General features: G+C 46.9%; 1 protein-coding gene and 1 long non-coding RNA gene across 2 annotated transcripts in view; both read left to right on the top strand.

Annotated features, from left to right (window-relative positions):
- Window positions 1-18,497, top strand: part of LOC117831768 (caskin-2-like) — a 34,952-nt gene extending 16,455 nt beyond the window's left edge. Inside the window, exons 4-18 of the mRNA XM_034710589.1 lie at window positions 96-226; window positions 1,889-1,997; window positions 2,470-2,578; window positions 6,936-7,030; window positions 8,445-8,562; window positions 9,105-9,278; window positions 13,160-13,296; window positions 13,741-13,804; window positions 14,856-14,953; window positions 15,199-15,309; window positions 15,448-15,549; window positions 15,635-15,773; window positions 15,861-17,555; window positions 17,860-18,148; window positions 18,265-18,497. Coding sequence (XP_034566480.1) covers window positions 96-226; window positions 1,889-1,997; window positions 2,470-2,578; window positions 6,936-7,030; window positions 8,445-8,562; window positions 9,105-9,278; window positions 13,160-13,296; window positions 13,741-13,804; window positions 14,856-14,953; window positions 15,199-15,309; window positions 15,448-15,549; window positions 15,635-15,773; window positions 15,861-17,555; window positions 17,860-18,148; window positions 18,265-18,361 — 3,468 coding nt within the window. The 3' untranslated portion in view covers window positions 18,362-18,497. The remainder of the gene's footprint in view (window positions 1-95; window positions 227-1,888; window positions 1,998-2,469; window positions 2,579-6,935; window positions 7,031-8,444; window positions 8,563-9,104; window positions 9,279-13,159; window positions 13,297-13,740; window positions 13,805-14,855; window positions 14,954-15,198; window positions 15,310-15,447; window positions 15,550-15,634; window positions 15,774-15,860; window positions 17,556-17,859; window positions 18,149-18,264) is intronic.
- Window positions 18,498-18,988: 491 nt separating this feature from the next.
- On the top strand, window positions 18,989-21,433 carry LOC117831974. The gene is made up of 2 exons (XR_004635117.1): window positions 18,989-19,681; window positions 19,899-21,433. It is a non-coding gene; the product is annotated as an uncharacterized LOC117831974 (long non-coding RNA).
- Window positions 21,434-21,939: the final 506 nt, after the last annotated feature.

Raw genomic sequence — 21,939 nt, 5'->3', positions numbered from 1 at the left:
ACGCTCTCTTTGTTAGTCCCTGTTGTGTCTAAAGAGTTCTGGCTGTACTTTTTGTCATTCTGTTGATCTTCTTCCTCCCCCCTCCTCGTCCTCAGGTGGCCCAGCTGCTGCTGAGCAGTAACATGGTGGTGGCGTTGCTGGAGGGGGAGAGGAAGGAGCAGACGGACTCAGCTTTCACCACGCCGCTGCACCTAGCCGCACGCAACGGACACAAAGACATCATAAAGTGAGATTAGCACCAAGCATTAGGATCTATATATATATAGATATATGGGAGCATGTATGAGGCGCTCAAGGTGATCAGACGGGAGAATCTCTGTATGTGACAGGGACAGAGTGAATAATGTCCCATACGGCCTCCCATACAATCAATACTTTTAGTGTTGTTATTTTAAATTTACTAAACCAGCAGCAGCAGTCACTTAGTCAGTGTCATATCTCTGGAGTCAGAGGTGGGCGGGGCTTCTGTGGCGTGTGGTTGTTTACCACCAAGCCAGCACATTTGAGTAATGGGGATGTGGGACGTGGACTCTGGTTTGTGAGAGCCTGTCTCTTCTTCATGCCTCAAATACCCTGCAGAGCGCTGAAGTACACATCGGCATCCCTGTGACCCAGTTTCACAACCCTTATCCTCCTGGTATCTGAGTGTGTGTGTGTGTGTGAGCTTGTGTGTGTGTGTGTGTGTGTGAGAGCCAGTCAGTGTTTTACCTCTCTCCATGGTCCTGCTGTGTGATAGTTAGTCTTAAAGAGGAGAGTTGTGTAAATGAGGCAGAGCTGCTTTACTGAATCCTCCTGAATGACTTCAACACGTTATAATCTGAGCTCAGAGGAGATCACTGAGGACGTGTCTGTGTGACAGAGTCTTCTCTTATTCCAGAGAGTTTCACATTTTGAAATGATCCTTTAACATTTGAATGTAAATATAGAGTCCATACAGGAGTGAGGTTAGGTTAATGAACCTGGCACATCCAGCAGTTATTGCTCATGGTGTCAGGGCTGGGGAAATAAAATAGAAAATTGAATTATTGACATAATTATTATTCTTCTGATGATATATTATAATACACTTATTTTTGTTTGTTTTTTTCAAGTGCAAAAAAAAGTTGAATTTAATGATTAATAATTGATAATTTAGTGTTTTTCCATTGTTTCATTGTGGGGCAGGTCTCACTCACACTCAGGACTCACACACTCAGGACTCACACAGTCAGGACTCACACACTCACACTCAGGACTCACACACTCAGGACTCACACACTCAGGACTCACACACTCAGGACTCACACACTCACACTCAGGACTCACACACTCACACTCAGGACTCACACACTCAGGACTCACACACTCAGGACTCACACACTCAGGACTCACACACTCACACACTCAGGACTCACACACTCAGGACTCACACACTCACACACTCAGGACTCACACACTCACACTCAGGACTCACACACTCACACTCAGGACTCACACACTCACACACTCAGGACTCACACACTCACACTCAGGACTCACACACTCACACTCAGGACTCACACACTCACACACTCAGGACTCACACACTCACACACTCAGGACTCACACACTCACACTCAGGACTCACACACTCAGGACTCACACACTCACACTCAGGACTCACACACTCACACTCAGGACTCACACACTCAGGACTCACACACTCACACTCAGGACTCACACACTCAGACTCAGGACTCACACACTCACACTCAGGACTCACACACTCACACTCAGGACTCACACACTCACACTCAGGACTCACACACTCAGACTCAGGACTCACACACTCACACTCAGGACTCACACACTCAGACTCAGGACTCACACACTCACACTCAGGACTCACTGCTGTACCTGTTTGTTTCAGGCTTCTGCTGAAGGCCGGCATCGACATCAACAAGACCACCAAGTCTGGAACGGCTCTCCATGAGGCGTCACTGTACGGGAAGACAGAGGTGGTGCGTCTGCTGCTGGATGTGAGTCTTCAGTGTTTAACTTTGGATGATTTAACATTTGATTTTTATCATTTCTTAACTCCTGACATCGTGTCTTTCCTTGCCTGCCCTGCTGGACTCCCTCTGTGACCGTCCTCTGAGGGAGACTGCAGGAAATGTTAGCAGGAGATTTTAAAATGGATTAAGAGCTGCATTACATCTCTTTGAAAATGTTCTCACTGATTCACTTTAGTCCAATCAGAGTGTTTGTCAGAGCTGCTGTGTTTAACCCACAGTGACTTCACTCCATTCATCTCTCAGTCCCCCCGCAGCGACACTTCCCCTCTCAGTTCCACACTGACGTAAGATCAGATCAAGCCTCTCCTGAGCCCCAGAGGGCAGACTGCACATTTTCAGACTGCATATTTTCAGACTGCATCAAAGAGACCAGTTAAAGAAGAAGAACCGGGTCTGAAGACAGTAACCCTGATCGTCCTCTGTGTCGTCCCTGCAGGCCGGAGTAGACGTCAACATCCGAAACACGTACAACCAGACGGCGCTGGATATCGTCAACCAGTTCACCACGTCGCACGCCAGCAGGGACATCAAACAGCTGCTGCGAGGTCAGTGGAGGACCACCATAAGTACATATTTTTATTCTTATTTGTAAAGATATTTCCCTGGTGATCTTTGTCTTTATTAGATCGGACAGCTGAGGAGAGACAGGACATGTGGGGAGTCAAGAGTTAGGGAAGACACGCAGCAGAGGGTTGAGTTTATTCAAGCACAGCTGGAAGTCCACAATAAATTATTAACAGAAACTTAATTTAAACTTTGTGCTTTCAGATTCTCAAACATGAGGATTTCATCATGATATCGTTAGCTTAGCACTGTTAGCTCCAGTATCAGTCAGTAAGCGTCATGAACCAGGAAGTGTTAGCTTCAACCTGAGACTGTAAACACGATGTAATGTGAGGTTATCTCTGGCTTTAGTCAATGACTGCACATAAAGACGGACCTGACAGCTCCTCAAAAGTGAAGCCAAAACATGTAGAGCTCCCCCTGCTGACTGGCTGCAGTCTAGGCCCTAAAGCCCGCCTCCTCCATATAAACAGACGGGACATGGGTCAAACTCTGAAAAGTTTCCCTAACATGACTTCAGTCGTTGCTGTTAGATCACGTCACACTGATTTATGTCCATGTGTTCATTTGTCTTTGTGTGTGTCAGTAAGGGGGCGTGTCCACTGCAGCTGTTTTTAGCGCCCATAGCCTCAATTTCAGAGCGCTTCCCACCAGAGTTTACTGTTGCTAGGTTACTGTCTGTTTTAAAATGCTCTGTATGTTTCATTCATGCCTTAGTTTAACATGAAGCTGTAAACATGTTGATAGAGATGGTGTCAGAGCGTCAGCAGCAGAACTAAACCAGGAAGTTATATCTTCAGAAGACGAGGGGGATGACTTTTCCACAAATTCCACCAGATCCGTCTCTGATCCGTCTCAGCTCCAGGTCTGATCGGTTTCTATTCTAGTCAGTGTGTTAACTTCCACTGGATCTGCTCCGTTGTGTTCCTGCTGCGTCTCTGATCCGTCACAGCTCCATGTCTGATCGGTTTCTACTCTAGTCAGTGTGTTAACTTCCACTGGATCCGCTCCGTTGTGTTCCTGCTGCGTCTCTGATCCGGCAGGTCGGAGTCCTCCGGATCAGATCCATAAGACTCCTATTTGTCCCGGATGCCGGAGCACGACGCATCAATCTCAACAGAGCAGATGGAGCGGGACAGGAAGTCAGGTTTCACCAAAACAAAATGAAAACATCCGGTTAATTTTCAGAATAAAACACGGTGGTGCATTTAGGGACCGTCGTAAAAGTGCAATACAGCCCTTTTTTTAGTACTCAAAGAAATGAAATATACTCACAGTGGCTGCACATGGAGTAAGGATCATTTCTCCACACCACAACTTTAATCAGTGTAATGACCTTTCATTACCTTGGATGACCAGCAGGGGCAGCACAGCAGTGTTACAGCGGTGGGAGAGTCTTGGCTGAATTAACAGATTAAAGTATTACACAAGTAGAAGTGTTACCAGAGAGAAATGTTGCAGGTTTACACAATTGATTCCAGTCTCTGATCATCTGAATGATTGAGTTAAACAAGAGAAACATTCTGACTGTAAGTAATGACTGACATGTAAAGACCTTTTATTGACTAACACTGTGCTCTAAGTTTCTGTCTACAAGACTGTAAGGGAAGAAACAAGACTAAAATGAGACTAACACGGGAAGACTACAAAATAAGTGACAGGAGTATTTTGGCTTCACTTGTGCAGTAGAAGGAGGAGGCGATGCGCCGTCCATCTTTATATTCAGTCGGTGGCCTCACATGAGCGAGGAGCTGTCAGTGTGTCTGCAGGATTTATCTGAAACTACAACTTAAAGCTTTAACTACAGTTTATGAGCTGGGTCTTATTACCTCAGTCTGTCAGTACAACACACAACCACACACTCTACAACACTGCTACACATCCACATCAACATCAGCATCAACATCAACATCCACATCCACATCAACATCCACATCAGCATCAGCATCAGCTCGTGACTCACGGTGTTTGAAATGCAGTACGACAGTCACCGGAGACGTTTTTACACTTTTATAACCTAAACCACTTTTTCTGCTTCTACTTAGAAACTTCTACTAAAGTTCCTCCTCCTCCTCCTCCTCCTCCTCCTCTTCTTCTTCTTCTTCTCTCCGTCACATCGTCTTCCTCGCTCTGTATCTGGGTCTCTCTGTGCAGCAGACTTATTGAGCTTCACCTGACATAATTCAAACAGCAGCTGTGTTTAAATTTCAGGGTTACGTAACGTCAGACTCTTTATCAGTCAGCTCTCACAGCTTCAAAGAGCAGCCTGCTCACATTCAGCCTCAAATTTAACAGAGCTGTATATACTGAGTGTGTGTGAGTGTGTGTGAGTGTGTGTGTGTGTGTGTGTGTGTGTGTGAGTGTGTGTGTGCTCTCTGCTCTGTAATCCTGCAGGCTTTTGAAGTTCCTGTGGGAACAGAGCGAGGGAATAATGAGCGGTTGTGTTGAAGAAGTGATTTAAACATGGATGGAGACTTTCCCATCATGTCTGCTGCGGCTCAGATGAATGATTGTACACACATTAATTATTGATGTGTTATGTTAGCGGCTGCAAACGTCTGCTGGTCCTGTGAGGGATAAATCACCGTGATAGTGACAGCAGCGACTCTGAGGACTGATGTGTGTCTGGATCTATATTTAAACTCTTATTTTGGTAACCTGTAGCAGGATGTTCTTAAGCTAACTATTCATTAAGTGGGTCTAAAGTTAGAAGACTCTTTTACAAACAGAGCCGGTCTAAACTGGACTCTATGTTCTATTATCAACAAAGACCCAACATCAAGACCGGATCAGATCCAGTCCCCTCTTCCAGACAGGACTCAGTCTGATCTCATCTTAATCCACCATGAGCAGAGCACTTTGCAGCATTTAGCAAGTTACAGTGGCAAGGACAAACTTCCTTTAACAGGCAGAAACCTCCAGCAGGACCAGACTCATGTTAGACACACATCTGCTGAGACCGAGGCAGAAACCTCCAGCAGGACCAGACTCATGTTAGACACACATCTGCTGAGACCGAGGCAGAAACCTCCAGCAGGACCAGACTCATGTTAGACACACATCTGCTGAGACCGAGGCAGAAACCTCGAGAGATGAAGAGAGAGAGAGAGAGAGAGAGAGATAGAGGGAGATGAAGAGAGAGAGAGAGAGAGAGAGAGAGGGAGATGAAGAGAGAGAGATGATAGAGAGAGGGATAGAGGGAGATGAAGAGAGAGAGAGAGATGATAGAGAGAGATGATAGAGAGAGAGGGATAGAGAGAGAGAGATGATAGAGGGAGATGAAGAGAGAGAGGGAGATGATAGAGGGAGATGAAGAGAGAGAGGGAGATGATAGAGGGAGATGAAGAGAGAGAGGGAGATGATAGAGGGAGATGAAGAGAGAGAGGGATGATAGAGAGAGATGATAGAGGGAGATGATAGAGAGAGATGAAGAGAGAGAGGGATGATAGAGAGAGATGATAGAGGGAGATGAAGAGAGAGAGGGATAGAGGCAGAGAGATGATAGAGAGAGGGATAGAGAGAGAGAGAGAGGGATAGAGAGAGAGAGAGATGATAGAGGGAGATGAAGAGAGAGAGAGAGAGAGAGAGAGGGATAGAGAGAGAGAGAGATGATAGAGGGAGATGATAGAGAGAGATGATAGAGGGAGATGAAGAGAGAGGGATAGAGGGAGATGAAGAGAGAGAGAGAGGGATGATAGAGAGAGAGGGATAGAGGGAGATGAAGAGATAGAGAGTGATGATAGAGAGATGATAGAGAGAGATGATAGAGGGAGATGAAGAGAGAGAGAGAGGGATGATAGAGAGAGAGGGATAGAGAGAGATGATAGAGAGAGAGGGATAGAGGGAGATGAAGAGAGAGAGAGAGAGAGAGAGGGATAGAGGGAGATGAAGAGAGAGGGATAGAGGGAGATGAAGAGAGAGAGAGAGGGATGATAGAGAGAGAGGGATAGAGGGAGATGAAGAGAGAGAGAGAGGGATGATAGAGAGAGAGGGATAGAGGGAGATGAAGAGATAGAGAGAGATGATAGAGAGATGATAGAGAGAGATGATAGAGGGAGATGAAGAGAGAGAGAGAGGGATGATAGAGAGAGAGGGATAGAGAGAGATGATAGAGAGAGAGGGATAGAGGGAGATGAAGAGAGAGAGAGAGAGAGAGAGGGATAGAGGGAGATGAAGAGAGAGAGTTCCCTTTAATGATAATTAATTGATAATCATGTTTTGCCTCATTTTCTTGGCAGACTGAGTTTCTCTAAAAGGTTTTGCCAGTTTTTAAATGTTTCTATAATTCCTGTTCATGTTGTTTCTAACCGCTCTGTCTTTCTGGATGTTTCCTGACAGACGCCACAGGGATCCTTCAGGTCCGGGCTCTGAAGGATTACTGGAACCTTCACGACCCCACCGCCCTCAACATCCGGGCCGGAGACGTCATCACGGTGAGAAACTCAGAGAGCATTTAATCATGACCGTGTTACACCGAGCGGCAACCTGCAGTCTTAAAATATGAAGCCCATGAGGAAGTGTTATAAACTGCAGTTCCTCCAGCGTCCACTAGAGGCTGGCTGCAGAAACACAGGAAACCACATACACACCCATTCAAAGAGACCATCTTTAAATAAACATGTTTACAGTCTGGGACTAAAAACAGGTTAGGCACCTAATATCTCTGTCAGCACAAACTGTAAGGAGGAACTTTAATTATTACTCAGTATGTTTGAAAATATTAAACTCAAGTGTTTCTGTCAGACTCTGAGAGGCTCTCTGAGAGGCTCTCTGAGAGGCTCTCTGAACTCCACTGACTAACCTTTAATGTTACAACAAGTGAACGTCTATCAGAGACAGGTGGAGACATGTCCTCCACACACACACACACACACACACACACACACTGAGGGCTTCACACACACGCCTCTGTAACCTCTGGATTCTAGTTTGGATACTGAGTGTGTCTTGTTGCATGGAGCAGGAACACGCCTCCTCTCTTTGGGACTCTCTGATGGATCAGCTGTCACTCTGTCTGTCTCTCTGTCAGAGACTCAAACTGTAGATCATGAACCTCAGTGATAAACCTGAGAGCTTCACAGAGTTACATCAGATCAAATTTTTTTTACAGCGATTGAATAAAATGAATACAAATTGAATTTATCATGACTGAACATAAAGCAGAAATGGGTTTAGAGGTAGAGACTAACACACAACAATTACAATAAAATGTATATAAATAAAAATAAAAATACATATATATTTGATTTATATACAAATGATTATTTATTTTATTTTTTCCTTTTTTTCTCATTATATTTAATTCCTGTTTCAAAAGAACAGAGACAAGAAACGACAGAAATGGATAAAATAATAAAAATAGTAAGAGTAGAAAACAGTTAAAGAGATCAGATACATTCAAGAAATAAATAGATAAATACATTAATAAAATAAAGTGATTATAATTAAAATAATGATATTTATTCATGCAGCTGATAGTAAAACTGAGAGTTTGGTTTTATTCTCAGTAAAAGTAAAATAAATCTGGAAATAAAAGCTGACTGTTCTCCGCTCTGTGGATCAGTCAGGTGAGTAAACCTGTACGGTGTGATGCAGATGTTGCTTCATGTCTGGACTTGCATTAAAAGTATATCACTGTAGTCTGCTCTGAGAATCACTAGAGTTCACTAAGGTTCACTAAGGTTCACTAAAGTTCACTAAGGTTCACTAAAGTCCATCAGTGGAAAAGTCTGCACAGCTTCATGACATCATGATGATGAAATCCTGCTCCAGTGTTTTTCCTGTCTGAGTCCAGACTTTAAGAGAAGCTGGTTTTAGCCTTTAAGTGACCGGTCTGGTGTTCTTTAGGTGCTGGAGCAGCACATCGACGGGCGCTGGAAAGGCCACATCCACGACACCCAGAGGGGGACAGACCGGGTGGGCTTCTTCTCTCCGTCCATCGTGGAGGTCATCAGCAGGCGAAACGGTCAGTCCTGCAGACCGTGGTCCTTCATGAAAACATCAAGTCTTTGAGTCTCTCTCTGTGAACACGTCCCCGTCAGTCAGATCCACTTCAGTCCATTTCAGTGTTTACGCAGCAGACCCTCCATCACCTCATGTAGGACGTGGTTTAGACTTTAAGTCCCTCCATCACCTCATGTAGGACGTGGTTTAGACTTTAAGTCCCTCCATCACCTCATGTAGGACGTGGTTTAGACTTTAAGTCCCTCCATCACCTCATGTAGGACGTGGTTTAGACTCTAAGTCCCTCCATCACCTCATGTAGGACGTGGTTTAGACTCTAAGCCCCACCTTCTGAGTAGGACTAATCCACCTGCTTCCACAGCCATCCCATGCTTCCACCTCTTCTCCTCCCTCCTGCATCCATCTCTCCATCCACACCAAATAATGACTGACCTCCACCTCTAACCATCAGCTTGATAACCTCCCCCTCCCTTCCTCCTCCCTCCTCTTCCTCCTCCCTCCTCTTCCTCCCACTCCTCTTCTCCTCCCCGTCTCGCCCTGTAGGGGGCACCCTGTCCCGGCACGCCTCTCTGCCCACCCAGCGCCAGCAGCTGCACTCCAGAGCCCCCCTGTCCTGCAGCCTCAGCTCCGCCCCTCAGACTGACGACTCCTACACTCTGTATGCACCCCCCACCCACGTGGTGCTGCCGCTAGCCAACGGCCTCACTACCAGCGCAGGTACCCACCCTCTTGTCCGTGTTCCTGATCCCTCAGCAGGTTTGTCTCTAACTCTAACCCTGCCTCTACAGGAAGGACCATCACTAATGTGCATGACGTGTTCTCTTTGTCCTCCATAAAAGTCTCAGGTCTACCTTTTCTTTTCCAAGACAGAGACTTGGTCCAAGCCTTTGCTTTCTAATCTGTGTCCTCCAACACGCCTTAACCCCCCCCCCTCAGTCAGCCCCCCTGACAGAACCCGGTCCATCAGAGTCTTTGTGTCTGATAGGTTTGTGTCCGAGCCGCCTGTCTCAGTCTGATTTTCCCTTCGAGGACATCTGGGTTCTCAGGGACTCGTGTCATGGTAAGAGCCCCCGAACATCAGCTTCACCCCCCCTGGCTGTTCTGAAGCTGCCTCGCTGCCCGGCTCAACGCTCCTACAAGGACCCGACACACCACGCCACCATGTCACCACACCACACCACGTCACCACGCCACCATGTCACCACGCCACTATGTCACCACGACACCATGTCACCACGACACCATGTCACCACGACACCATGTCACCACGACACCATGTCGCCACGCCACCATGTCACCGCACCACGTCACCACGCCACCATGTCACCACGACACCATGTCACCACGACACCATGTCACCACGACACCATGTCGCCACGCCACCATGTCACCACGACACCATGTCACCACGACACCATGTCACCACGACACCATGTCACCACGACACCATGTCACCACGACACCATGTCACCACACCACGTCACCACACCACACCACGTCACCACGCCACCATGTCACCACGCCACCATGTCACCACGCCACCATGTCACCACGCCACCATGTCACCACGACACCATGTCACCACGACACCATGTCACCACGACACCATGTCACCACGACACCATGTCACCACACCACGTCACCACGACACACCACGTCACCACGACACCATGTCACCACGCCACCATGTCACCACGCCACCATGTCACCACGCCACCATGTCACCACGACACCATGTCACCACGACACCATGTCACCACGACACCATGTCACCACGACACCATGTCACCACGACACCATGTCACCACACCACGTCACCACGACACCACGTCACCACGCCACCATGTCACCACGACACCATGTCACCACGACACCATGTCACCACGACACCATGTCGCCACGCCACCATGTCACCGCACCATGTCACCACGCCACCATGTCACCACGACACCATGTCACCACGCCACCATGTCACCACGACACCATGTCACCACGACACCATGTCACCACACCACGTCACCACGCCACCATGTCACCACGCCACCATGTCACCACACGCCAGACCATGCCACACCACGCCAGACCATGCCACCATGTCACCACACTGCCACACCACGCCACCATGTCACCACACGCCAGACCATGCCACACCACGCCACCATGTCACCACGCCAGACCATGCCACACCACGCCAGACCATGCCACACCATGCCACACCACGCCAGACCATGCCACACCACGCCACCATGTCACCACACGCCAGACCATGCCACACCACGCCACCATGTCACCACGCCAGACCATGCCACACCACGCCAGACCACGCCAGACCATGCCACACCACGCCAGACCATGCCACACCATGCCACACCATGCCAGACCATGCCACACCACGCCAGACCATGCCACACCACGCCACCATGTCACCACGCCAGACCATGCCACACCACGCCAGACCATGCCACACCATGCCACACCATGCCACACCATGCCACACCATGTCACCACACTGCCACACCACGCCACCATGTCACCACGCCACCATGTCACCACGCCACCATGTCACCACGCCACCATGCCACACCACGCCAGACCATGCCACACCATGCCATGCCATGCTTACATTACCTAATTTCCTCCTCACATCACCTCAAGTCTTCTCACGTTAACTAATGTTACCTCATGTTACCTCATTCCCTCTTGCATTACTTCAGCCCCTTATGCATTACCTCTTGCAGGCCTAACATTACCTAAAAACCTTCTCATAATGCCTCAGTTCCTTCTGACATTACCTCATATCACCTAATGCTTCCTCATGATACCATATGTTACTTCCTATTACCTCATACTGTCTCACATTTCCTCATTTCCTTCTAACAATACCTCAACCTGACTCATGTTATCTCCTGCTGTCTCACGTTCCCTCCTGCTGCCTTACATTACCTCATGCTGCCTCATGTGACCTCATCATGTTGCTTACATTACCTCATGCTGCCTCATGTGACCTCATCATGTTGCTTACATTATCTCCTGCTGCCTCATGTGACCTCATCATGTTGCTTACATTACCTCATGCTGCCTCATGTGACCTCATCATGTTGCTTACATTACCTCATGCTGCCTCATGTAACCTCATCATGTTGCTTACATTATCTCCTGCTGCCTCATGTGACCTCATCATGTTGCTTACATTATCTCCTGCTGCCTCATGTGACCTCATCATGTTGCTTACATTACCTCATGCTGCCTCATGTGACCTCATCATGTTGCTTACATTACCTCATGCTGCCTCATGTGACCTCATCATGTTGCTTACATTATTTCATATCCCTCTCTGCACGTCATCATCACGTCTTTTTGTTTCCTCACATTACCCTCTGTCCCTTCCATGATCTGATAGTGCTTTAAATACCTCCTTTCTCTTCCCTTCATATTACTGAATGACTCTTCAAATTGCTTCAATACTGTATTATAGGACCTCATATCTCCTCCTGAACCTCATGGCCGTTTGCATTGCCTTAAACTGCCTCTGACATTACATCATGTTGCCTTATATCACACCACAACCTGAAGGTGACACTTCAGATCAACACACACTTTGTTGAAGTGCAACCTGCAGGTTAAACGTTTTACATTAATACACACCTGTGTCTGAGAATATCTGCTGAGGAAGTTCATGATTGTTTTTATATGTTTTACCAGATGTAAGGATGGGGACTCTCTGACTCTGCCTCCACTCAGGGTGGAGTAGTAGGGGTGGGGTTTTTAGACACAAACACCTTCTAAAGTTCCTTCACATGGATTCACTGAGGTCTCCAACCTGCAAGTTTCACTTTAGGTCCCATCACAGAGCGTCACATCACTGAAGCAGCATGAATCAGCGTCCTGATGTCGCCCCGGGTCATCTCACACCCTCTTTAGTTGACTGATGTTCACCTTGGTGTGTCGGGTCCAAACACTGAATGATTCACTGTGTGGTCTGCTTCAGAGCGTCTGGCTGTCAGATAACCTTAGACATGTTACAGATCTGTGTTCATGCACTTAGGATTTAACAGCCAGAACTGATCCCTGTCTTAACCCAGATCACTTTGAGGGTTTAGCTCTGGAGTTCTGTGCATTCTTTATAGTTATTAGTATTTGTAAAGGTACTTCTGGGGATGTTGTCCTCTTTTTAATCCCTGCTTTAATCCCTCACGTCGTAGTGTAAGTGTAGATGCTCTGCTTTAAAGCTTTTGCACTTCCTCTCTCACTGAGATCACACTCTTGGCCTGCAGTGAGAGTCTCAGACGTCTCAGACTGTCGTAGTGCATCGTAGAAACAGAGTGAAAGTTGATCACTCTGTCCGTCCTCACAGCCTGATGCTGCCGGCTACATGACTTTCATTAATGGATGCTCTCCTGCACCGCCACAGCACAGCTTCTAGAAACCTGCATCCAGCCCGCCGTCGACCCCCTCCGCCCCTCCGCCCCTCAGCCCCTCAGCCCCTCCGCCCCTGCAGGCTTGTCGCCCCCTGTGGTTTAGAGAGAGTACCTGCTGCTCCCTCTCCTCTCCTCCCTCCTCCTGATTTCAAGTTATCTGATGGTTTGTTTCGTTTGCAGCTGGAGACAGGAACAGCGTCGGGAGCACCGGCAGCGTTGGCAGCACTCGGAGCGCCGGGAGCGGACAGAGCACCGAGAGTAACAACGCACCCAATGGAATTCAACACAACACTGTTCACCATGACAACAACAACAAGGTACACAAAGCATCGTCACGGTGATACAGCCGCTCTGTGATCAGGGAAACAAAGTCAGATGTGTTTGAGACTTCATCAGGAGAGGGTTTCCATTTTTATTTATTCTCTCTTCTTCAGAACAAATCTGCAGATTCAACATTTTATAAAACTTTATTAACAACAGGAATAAGAACACAGACCATGGTGTCCAATCAGAGATCCTGAATCAGTCTGCTTAGACTGAGCTGACTTATGTCACATGTTTAACAGCTGATTCTAAGACATGTTGAAATCTTTAACTCTTAGTTTGAAAGTGTCCTCAGTGGGATCTGTTCTCCTGCACTGAACAGGGTTAACAGTTTAATTCAAAGTTAAATCAGGTCTCTGTTTTCACACACAGCTCCTCTCTTGTTATATCAGATATTAAAGCAGCTCACTGACTCCTGAGTTTCTCTCTGTGTGCAGCCGGCTCCCTCTGCTGTTGACTGTGGACACTCAGACCTGAGCCAGCAGCCCGATCATCCTGCAGGTACGGTCCTCAGAGACACATGATGACAACCAGGACTTAAAATAAACTAATCTCTAAGGTTTTAACACCTTTGTCTTCAAATTAGACAAATAAAACATCAATGTTAAGTCTTATATTTACATATATGAAGAGTTCATTTTCAAAACCAGATGACTGACAGATAAACAGATTTCTTCTATTACTAGTTTTAGGTGTTATCAATCAGCTGAGGTCAGGTGTCCCTGAGGTCAGGGGGCTTTGACTAAGAAAAAATGACTTTATTAATTAGAAGTATCTTAAAAATGTAACTTTATTTAAAATGTATTTTAACAAGTGATATGATTTTTGAAAATGTAGAAAACAGAGTTATCTGTTTTTGCAAATGAACTCTTCATGTGTTTATTTTTTTAACTTTACTTTGAATTACTGACACTTCACATGGATAAACTTTGTCTCCTTTCTCTTTCTTGTTTTGTCTTTACCTCTCCAAGAATATTTCAACTTCAGCGTCGTCCACTTATTTCCTTTTGACATTCTTAAACTGCGTCTTTGAGTTTTTAGAAAAGTGCTTAATAAATAAAATGTATTATTATTATTATTATTAATAAACTGAATTACAGCTGGACAGTGTTCCTCCTTAGGTTGATTCACTCAGTGTTCCTCCTTAGGTTGATTCACTCAGTGTTCCTCCCTCTTCTGTTTCTTTAAGGATAAAAATGTCGGACAATCACGATAAAAACTGAAGGCATGACGGTCATCTCCTCCCGGTTACATTTAATGTTTGTGGAAGAATATTCTTCACATGTCACATTTCATTAAAGTTGAATAACTTCCATGTTTCATGCCTGTTCTTTTTCTGAAATGTCCCTTTAATTCTTCATATTTTGAACTCAGCTTCAGTTCTTCTCAGTTTTGTTCTCAGTACTCTGAGTAACTTCCCTCCCTTCTCCTCCTGGAGGGTTTCAGTGAAATAAAATCAGCTCACCTTTGTGTGACTCCTTGGATTCAGAGTGTCAGAGATGTGATCACTCTGAAGTGTCTCCTGCTGAGCTGTGGTGTCGTGTCCCTGTAGGTGGGACTCCTCGGAGGCAGACGGTGACCGTGCAGAGACCTGCAGAGCAGAACTTCTCTCAGCAGTTTGTTCGTCCTCAGCAGCTCCTGGAGGGAAAGGTACAGATCATGTCTCTCTTACCGTCTGCTGTGTTATTACTTCTTTCATTTAGACTCTTAAACTGGAGCTTTAGAGGAGCATTATGAGACTCTATGCTGACCCTGCTTTAAGAAACTACCTGACTCCAGTTCAAACCAGCTGCTTGGCAGGAGGCAGCTCCTCTGTCTCCTGTTGTATTAACACACAGCAGTCAGATACTGACTCTCACTGACGTCAGGGTTTGGGTCTGGTGTCTGTGTTGCAGGATGCTGAGGCCATCTATCAGTGGCTGAGTGAGTTCCAGCTGGAGCAGTACACCGGGAACTTCATCAGTGCTGGTTACGATGTTCCCACCATCAGCAGGATGACTCCTGAGGTAAATGATGACTCTGTGTTGATCGAGTCATGCAGCAGAGATGTGGATTATTTCATGCTGTTACAGAGAGACCTGCTGAGTTTAGAGGAGCAGTAACAAAGCTCAGGATAAAACCACCATGTGATCTTGTGTCTGCAGGATCTAACGGCCATCGGAGTGACCAAACCGGGCCACCGCAAGAAGATCTCCCTTGAGATCAACAACCTGAACATCCCTGAGTGGCTGCCCGAGTACATCCCAGTAAGACTCACCGTTCAGAGTACCATGAACATTAACCTCTCTCACTGTGGTATCATTCACCTGAGCGGTCTGATCTCTCTCACAGTCTGATCTGGGGGAGTGGCTCAGTGCCATCGGTCTCCCACAGTACCACAAGAAGCTCTCTGAGAACGGCTACGACTCCATCAGCATCGTCAAAGACCTCACATGGGAGGACCTGCAGGAGATCGGCATCACGCAGCTGGGTAATGACTTGGTATCTGTTGACTCTTTGAGTGTGTTCTGACTGATGGGATGAGTGAGGTTTACTTTGGTGCGTTGGTTCCCTCCAGGTCATCAGAAGAAGTTGATGCTGGCGGTGAAGAAGCTCTGCGACATCCACCGGGCGATCCTGCAGGCTGAATCCGGAACAGGCACACTGCGCCGGAAAGGACCCGGAGCCCTCCACCTGGTTACCATAGAGCCGCCGGACTCAGCCGGGGAGTGCTCCTCCCCTCACACCCCGAAGATGCTGACCTTCCAGGACAGCGAGCTCAGCTCTGAGCTGCAGTCGGCCATGTCCAGTCACTACGGAGGCTGCGAGGAAGGTCTGGCCATTAAACACGCCGTGGGGATGTCTCAAAGCGAGGAGAGCATCGACACCAGGTCCAGAGGGTCCGGACGCTCCCAGGAGCCTCCTACAGCATCCATCACTCCCCACAGCTGGTCTCAGGAGAGTCTAGATGGAAGCCCCGCCAAGGAGAGGAACCACCCTGAGGGCTGGGATCAGAGACCTCTGCAGCAGCAGCTGCTCCCTAAGCAGGTCCCTCTGGGGACGGCGACTGTGTTTAAGTACCCGGCGATCCCGGCCAAGCCCAGACTGCCTGGATCCTGCGGTTCCTCTCCTCATGGCTCCCCAGCTCTAAAAGGTTTCAGCTACCTGCACTCTCATTGTGGTTCCACAGACCTGAACTCCCCTCAGAGGCTCGTGGACCGCACCATGACCCTGACTCCACCGAAGAAACGCAACCAGAGCAAGATCCGCTACGCTCTGTCAGACGGCGAGCCCGATGAAGACGAGGATGAGGCAGCGTACCGCTCCGGACACCTGTCATCCTACGCAACCCTGACCCGCAAACCGGGCCGCAGCCAGCTGGTCCGGCTACAGTCCAGTCCAGAGAAGAACGGGAATGTGGGACGCAGCCAGTCCTTCGCCGTGCGCGCTCGAAAGAAAGGTCCGCCTCCTCCGCCCCCGAAAAGACTGAGCTCAGTGAGCAGCACCACCAGCGGCGAGCTGAGCGACAGCAGCACCACCTCGTCTGTGGGGGGCGTGACCGACAGTCCGGTCAGCGTGAGAAGCATCGCGGCCTCCATAGAAGGAAAGACCGAAGGAAGGGACCTTACAGGATCTAAACCAGACCTCGTCCTGCACGCCCCGTCTTCCCCTTCCCTCAGCGCTTCGGGACAGGATCCCAGAGAGGCTGGAGGTGTCAGGAGGAGGGTGCAGAGCGAGTGTATTCCCTCCCAGACCATCAGAGTCCCTGAGCCGGATCGAGGGGTGAAGTCTGACACTGAGGAGGAAGAACCCAAAGCTCCTGGACTAGACGGGTCTTCATCGCCCCAGAACAGCTCCAGTGAGTGCATCCCCTTTGCCGAAGAGGGGAACCTGACCATCAAACAGAGACCCAAAGCTCCTGGACCACCCAGGGCCGAGGCCGTGCTTGAGCCTCCAGAGAAAGAAGACTCTAAGAACCTCGAAGTCCCCGAGTTCAACCTGAAGGAGTCGGACACGGTGAAGCGCCGGCACAAACCCAAAGACAAGGACCAGGGAGGAGGATCCCCCAGTCGAGGGGCGGCAGAGGTAGAGGAGTCTGGTTGTGGCAGGTCTTATTCCCCAAGCCAGGAGACAGCCAGTCTGAGGATCAGTGAGGTCAATCTGATGAGACCAGGCAGTCCAGCAACAGGATCCCCCATCAAACGTCCACTATCCCCAAAACCTCCTGCTGTGGCTCCGAAACCGGTTCGCCACAGTCTGCTGGCAACTCAAGGTAAAGTTCTTTCAGTGTCCTCGTAGTCCTGATGGTTATTTAAGGAAAAACTAATCAGTCGGACCTTCAGGTCTTGACCTAGGACTTGTCTTAAGTCTAAGTTTTCAAGACTTGATGGCCTTGACTGTGGCCTTTTTGGATTTGAGTTCAGACTTACTGGTCTCCAGTTAAGACATCTTGGTCTTGATTTGTGGTCCTTGGCATTAGACTTGTCAGACTTGTTGGACTACAGTTGGCCCCTGTTTGACATGACTTTGGACCTGATTCTGGACTTGGTTGATATTTAACCCTCTCTTGTCTTCAGCAGCTAGACCCTCGTCTCCTTCTGTGACCGTCAGCGGGGTCCAATCCGTGGCCTTCAGCTCTCCGTCCTCTCCAGTCTACGTACCCAGAGCTCCGTCCCCCCAGGCCCCCCAGAGTCCCTCTATGACAGCCCCAAGGAGTCCAGTGTGTATGGTGGGTCAAGGTAACGTCCCGGAGTCGAACATTGGGACTGAGGTGGTTCAGCAGAGACTGGATCAGACCAGCACGTCTCTGGAAGCCGCTCTGAAGGCCGTGGAGAAAAAACTGAACCGGGAGGACGACTCAGAAAGGCGAGTCGAGGCGATACTTCATCTTAAAGAGACAGTACCAGTAATAATGACATGCCTGTTGACCAATCAGATGTCTTGGTTGGGACTAACTCTGTGTCTCTGTTTTCTCTCTGCAGCGTTTCACACTCGGTGAAGTCTGCAGGGACAATCCTGGACGACATCGGCAACATGTTCGACGACCTGGCCGACCAGCTGGACGCCATGTTGGAATGAGGACTTCACGGGAACGCTCCAAGAGAGGGACAACGATTTACTCTCATGCTCAGGAAGTGAAACAGAGACAGGGACAGAGACAGGGACAGAGACAGAGACAGGGACAGGGACAGAGACAGAGACAGAGACAGGGACAGGGACATAGACAGAGACCGAGGCCGAGACCGAGACAGAGACAGGGACAGAGACAGAGACAGGGACAGGGACAGGGACAGAGACAGAGACAGAGACAGGGACAGGGACAGGGACAGAGACAGAGACAGAGACAGAGACAGAGACAGAGACAGAGACAGAGACAGAGACAGGGACAGGGACAGGGACAGAGACAGGGACAGGGACAGAGACAGGGACAGGGACAGAGACAGGGACAGGGACAGGGACAGGGACAGGGACAGAGACAGGGACAGGGACGGAGAGAGACAGACACAGGGACAGGGACAGAGAGAGGGACAGAGACAGAGACAGACAGAAACAGAGACAGGGACAGGGACAGAGACAGAGACAGAGACAGAGACAGAGACAGAGACAGAGACAGAGACAGAAACAGAGACAGGGACAGGGACAGGGACAGGGACAGAGACAGAGACAGAAACAGACACAGGGACAGGGACAGAGAGAGACAGACAGAGACAGACAGAGACAGAGACAGGGACAGGGACAGAGAGAGACAGAGAGAGACAGAGGAGAACTGAAGGGGAGATTTGACCTCCCTGATATGGACTACATGAGGGAGGACACAAAGGTCAAACAGCAGCACTTGATCTCTTCCTGGTGCGTCCTCCACAGACTCCTCCCCTGGTTTATCAGAGACTCTGAATCTGTTCAGACCGATCCTTTTCTAAGCTTTGTATCTCTGGAGTCTCAAACATGAACCAAACAAAGACCCTGAAGCTGGACCAGCATCGTGTTTTCAGACCTGTGAGGGGGATCATTATGAGACTTGTTGAACTCTAATATTATAACATGAAGTTAACTCTGTGTGACGTTAGAGAGGACTGAGATCCAGACCACGCTTCTGTCCAGCAGAGTCCACGAGGATCTGTTCGTCACTGTAAGAGTTCAAAAAGTGTCTTTCTATGAATTCAGACGTATTTATTTTATATCCTGAACATTTTAACTTTATACATCAAGTGTTCTAAACATGGTAGAGTTTACTCAGAGACCTCACACACCGTGTTTAATTCATGGACTGTTTATAAAAAGGGGACATCACACCGTGGTTTGTGGACGGCTGGTTTTGAAGCCTCAAGTTTGACACGTTGGAGGCAGCCATCTTTGTTTTGGAGTCAAAAGTGACCATATCTGGACCAGGGGTCAGAGGTGAAGAGGAGGGAGGTAGAAATTAATTACTCTGCTTATTTTGTCAATTAAAAAACTGTCTTAAAGCATTTAACTAAAACCACCAGAAGACTTCTCTGTGTCTTTAAGAACAACATGTTTTAGGTCACTATGGTGTCACTCTTCAAGTTTGACATGTTGGAGGCAGCCATCTTTGTTTTGGAGTCAAAAGTGACCATATCTGGACCAGGGGTCAGAGGTGAAGAGGAGTGAGGTGGTTATCAGTGAATTACAATAACCAGAATAAATTAAAATGCTTATTTTGTCAATTAAAAAAGAGTCTTTAAACTAAATTTAATAACTAACTAAAACAATCAGAAGACTTCTCTGTGTCTTTAAGAACAACATGTTTTAGGTCCCTGTGGTGTCACTCTTCAATCTCAGGTCGCCCAGCCTCAAACCATACCCTGCTCTATCGTGGACTTGTCTCTAAAGGGGACCATTATTTTAAAATCAGACGTCATGCAGTATAAAGGAATATTTGGGACTTCTGATTAAAACCATGAACTCAAGTGGAGATAGAAATGAGCTCATTTCCTCTTAGACCTCTCTGCAGGAGGACTTCTTCATGCATGAATGATGTCGCCCCCTGCTGGTCACTAAAAAGAATACAGGCTGCTTCCTTCACATCAGACCAGGAGGGAGGCTCAGTCTACTTTCTGAACAGTCATTTCCTTTAAACACAGAGGAGACATCTTTAAACACTGTCCTGGTGAGGGAGGGCGACTCTGCCTTAAAGTGAAATTAAAGGTCAATATTCTAAAATATAGAAATTTCTGGCAGTAAAAATATAAAAGCTGCCAGTTTATAAATCCCCTTAAATAATCTTAAACACTCCTAACATTGTTTTTGTTGTTTCAGAGTAATTGGCAGCTACTGGATTATTAAAAAACAAAATAAAGGCAATAAAAGAAATCAAATATTTATGAACACCATCACTACAACTATAATTTAATAATCCATTAAAAGATCATTCGTTGACAGTTCTCAACTCTTTCTGATCATTCTTAAATAAAAATGTTAAATTTGTCATTTTCAGATTTTTAAAAGTTTTGCTTTTTGTTGAAAAGTTCTGGATTTGCTTGTTGGAGGACTTTTAAAGATTTTTGAACAAATTAATATTTTAAAGATGACAGGATTGATCAGTTGAATTTTTAAGAATGCAGATTATTAATATCTAACATAGTTAATCTTTTTTTATCCTCCTTTTCAACATGAACTTAATATTTTGTGTCCGGTTGTCTCAGAGCTGTTTCAGCTCTCATGTCTGATCATTTCAAAGTTTATCTTTGTGATATTTAAAATAATCTATTTGATAAACAGAAGTTATCCCTGTAGTTCTTCTCTCATTCAGCTCAGTGTGTGTCTGTGTTTCTAAACTGTTCATGAAGCTACAACAAACAAGTGTTGATGGAAAGGGAAGAGACGCGTGTTCACGTCTCTCTGTCTCTCTGTCTCTCTGTTCGTCTGGACACTAAATATTTTTTGATATTCATTTTAGCCAAATTAGTATTTAAATTAGACTTATCTAAATATGTATATTGTACACTAGAGGTATATACAGGAGCAGATATTCAACCAAAGTCTTTGTACAGATTCTCCTCAGATATTTTCACAAACTTTAAAAACAGCAGAACTTTCCTTTAACTGTAAATCATGAGAGAATCTGATCTGATGTTCTGACCTTCAGCGTGTGGAGAAAACATTAAAGCATGACACAGCTCTATCTTTAAACATGTGTTAACCCACTCTGTGTGTGTGTGTGTGTGTGTGTGTGTGTGTGTGTGTGTGTGTGTGTTTGTGTAAATGAGCCGCTCTGTGTTTTTATTTTCCTTGTGTTTGAGCCTCAGGAAGATCCCTCCTGACAGACCCCGTTAGCTCCTCCATGTTATAATAAAGCAATAAAGAATTTAAGAAATGTCAAATAAATAAAATAAATAAAATAAAAAACTGATTCATGTCTTCATTCATCAAACTTTCACTCATCATGAAACATATTTATAGTAAAGGTACGGGGGCTGGGAAGTGAAACACAAATCTACAAAGGATGAAATTTTTACAGAAGTGGAGAAAAATTAACATTTTGGAAACATTTTAACATTTTAGAAAATAGAATTAAATTAAAAATCATTATAAAACAAAAAAAGAAACACTTTTACAAAGAGAGGAAACATTTCTTCCATTCCTCAAAACAATTAAAAACCAGAGTCCAACAATTTTCAAAATAAAAGACATCTGTA

This window comes from Notolabrus celidotus, chromosome 20 (assembly GCF_009762535.1).
Source record: "Notolabrus celidotus isolate fNotCel1 chromosome 20, fNotCel1.pri, whole genome shotgun sequence".
Classification (NCBI taxonomy): domain Eukaryota; kingdom Metazoa; phylum Chordata; class Actinopteri; order Labriformes; family Labridae; genus Notolabrus; species Notolabrus celidotus.
This window is presented reverse-complemented; position numbering and strand designations above follow the sequence as displayed.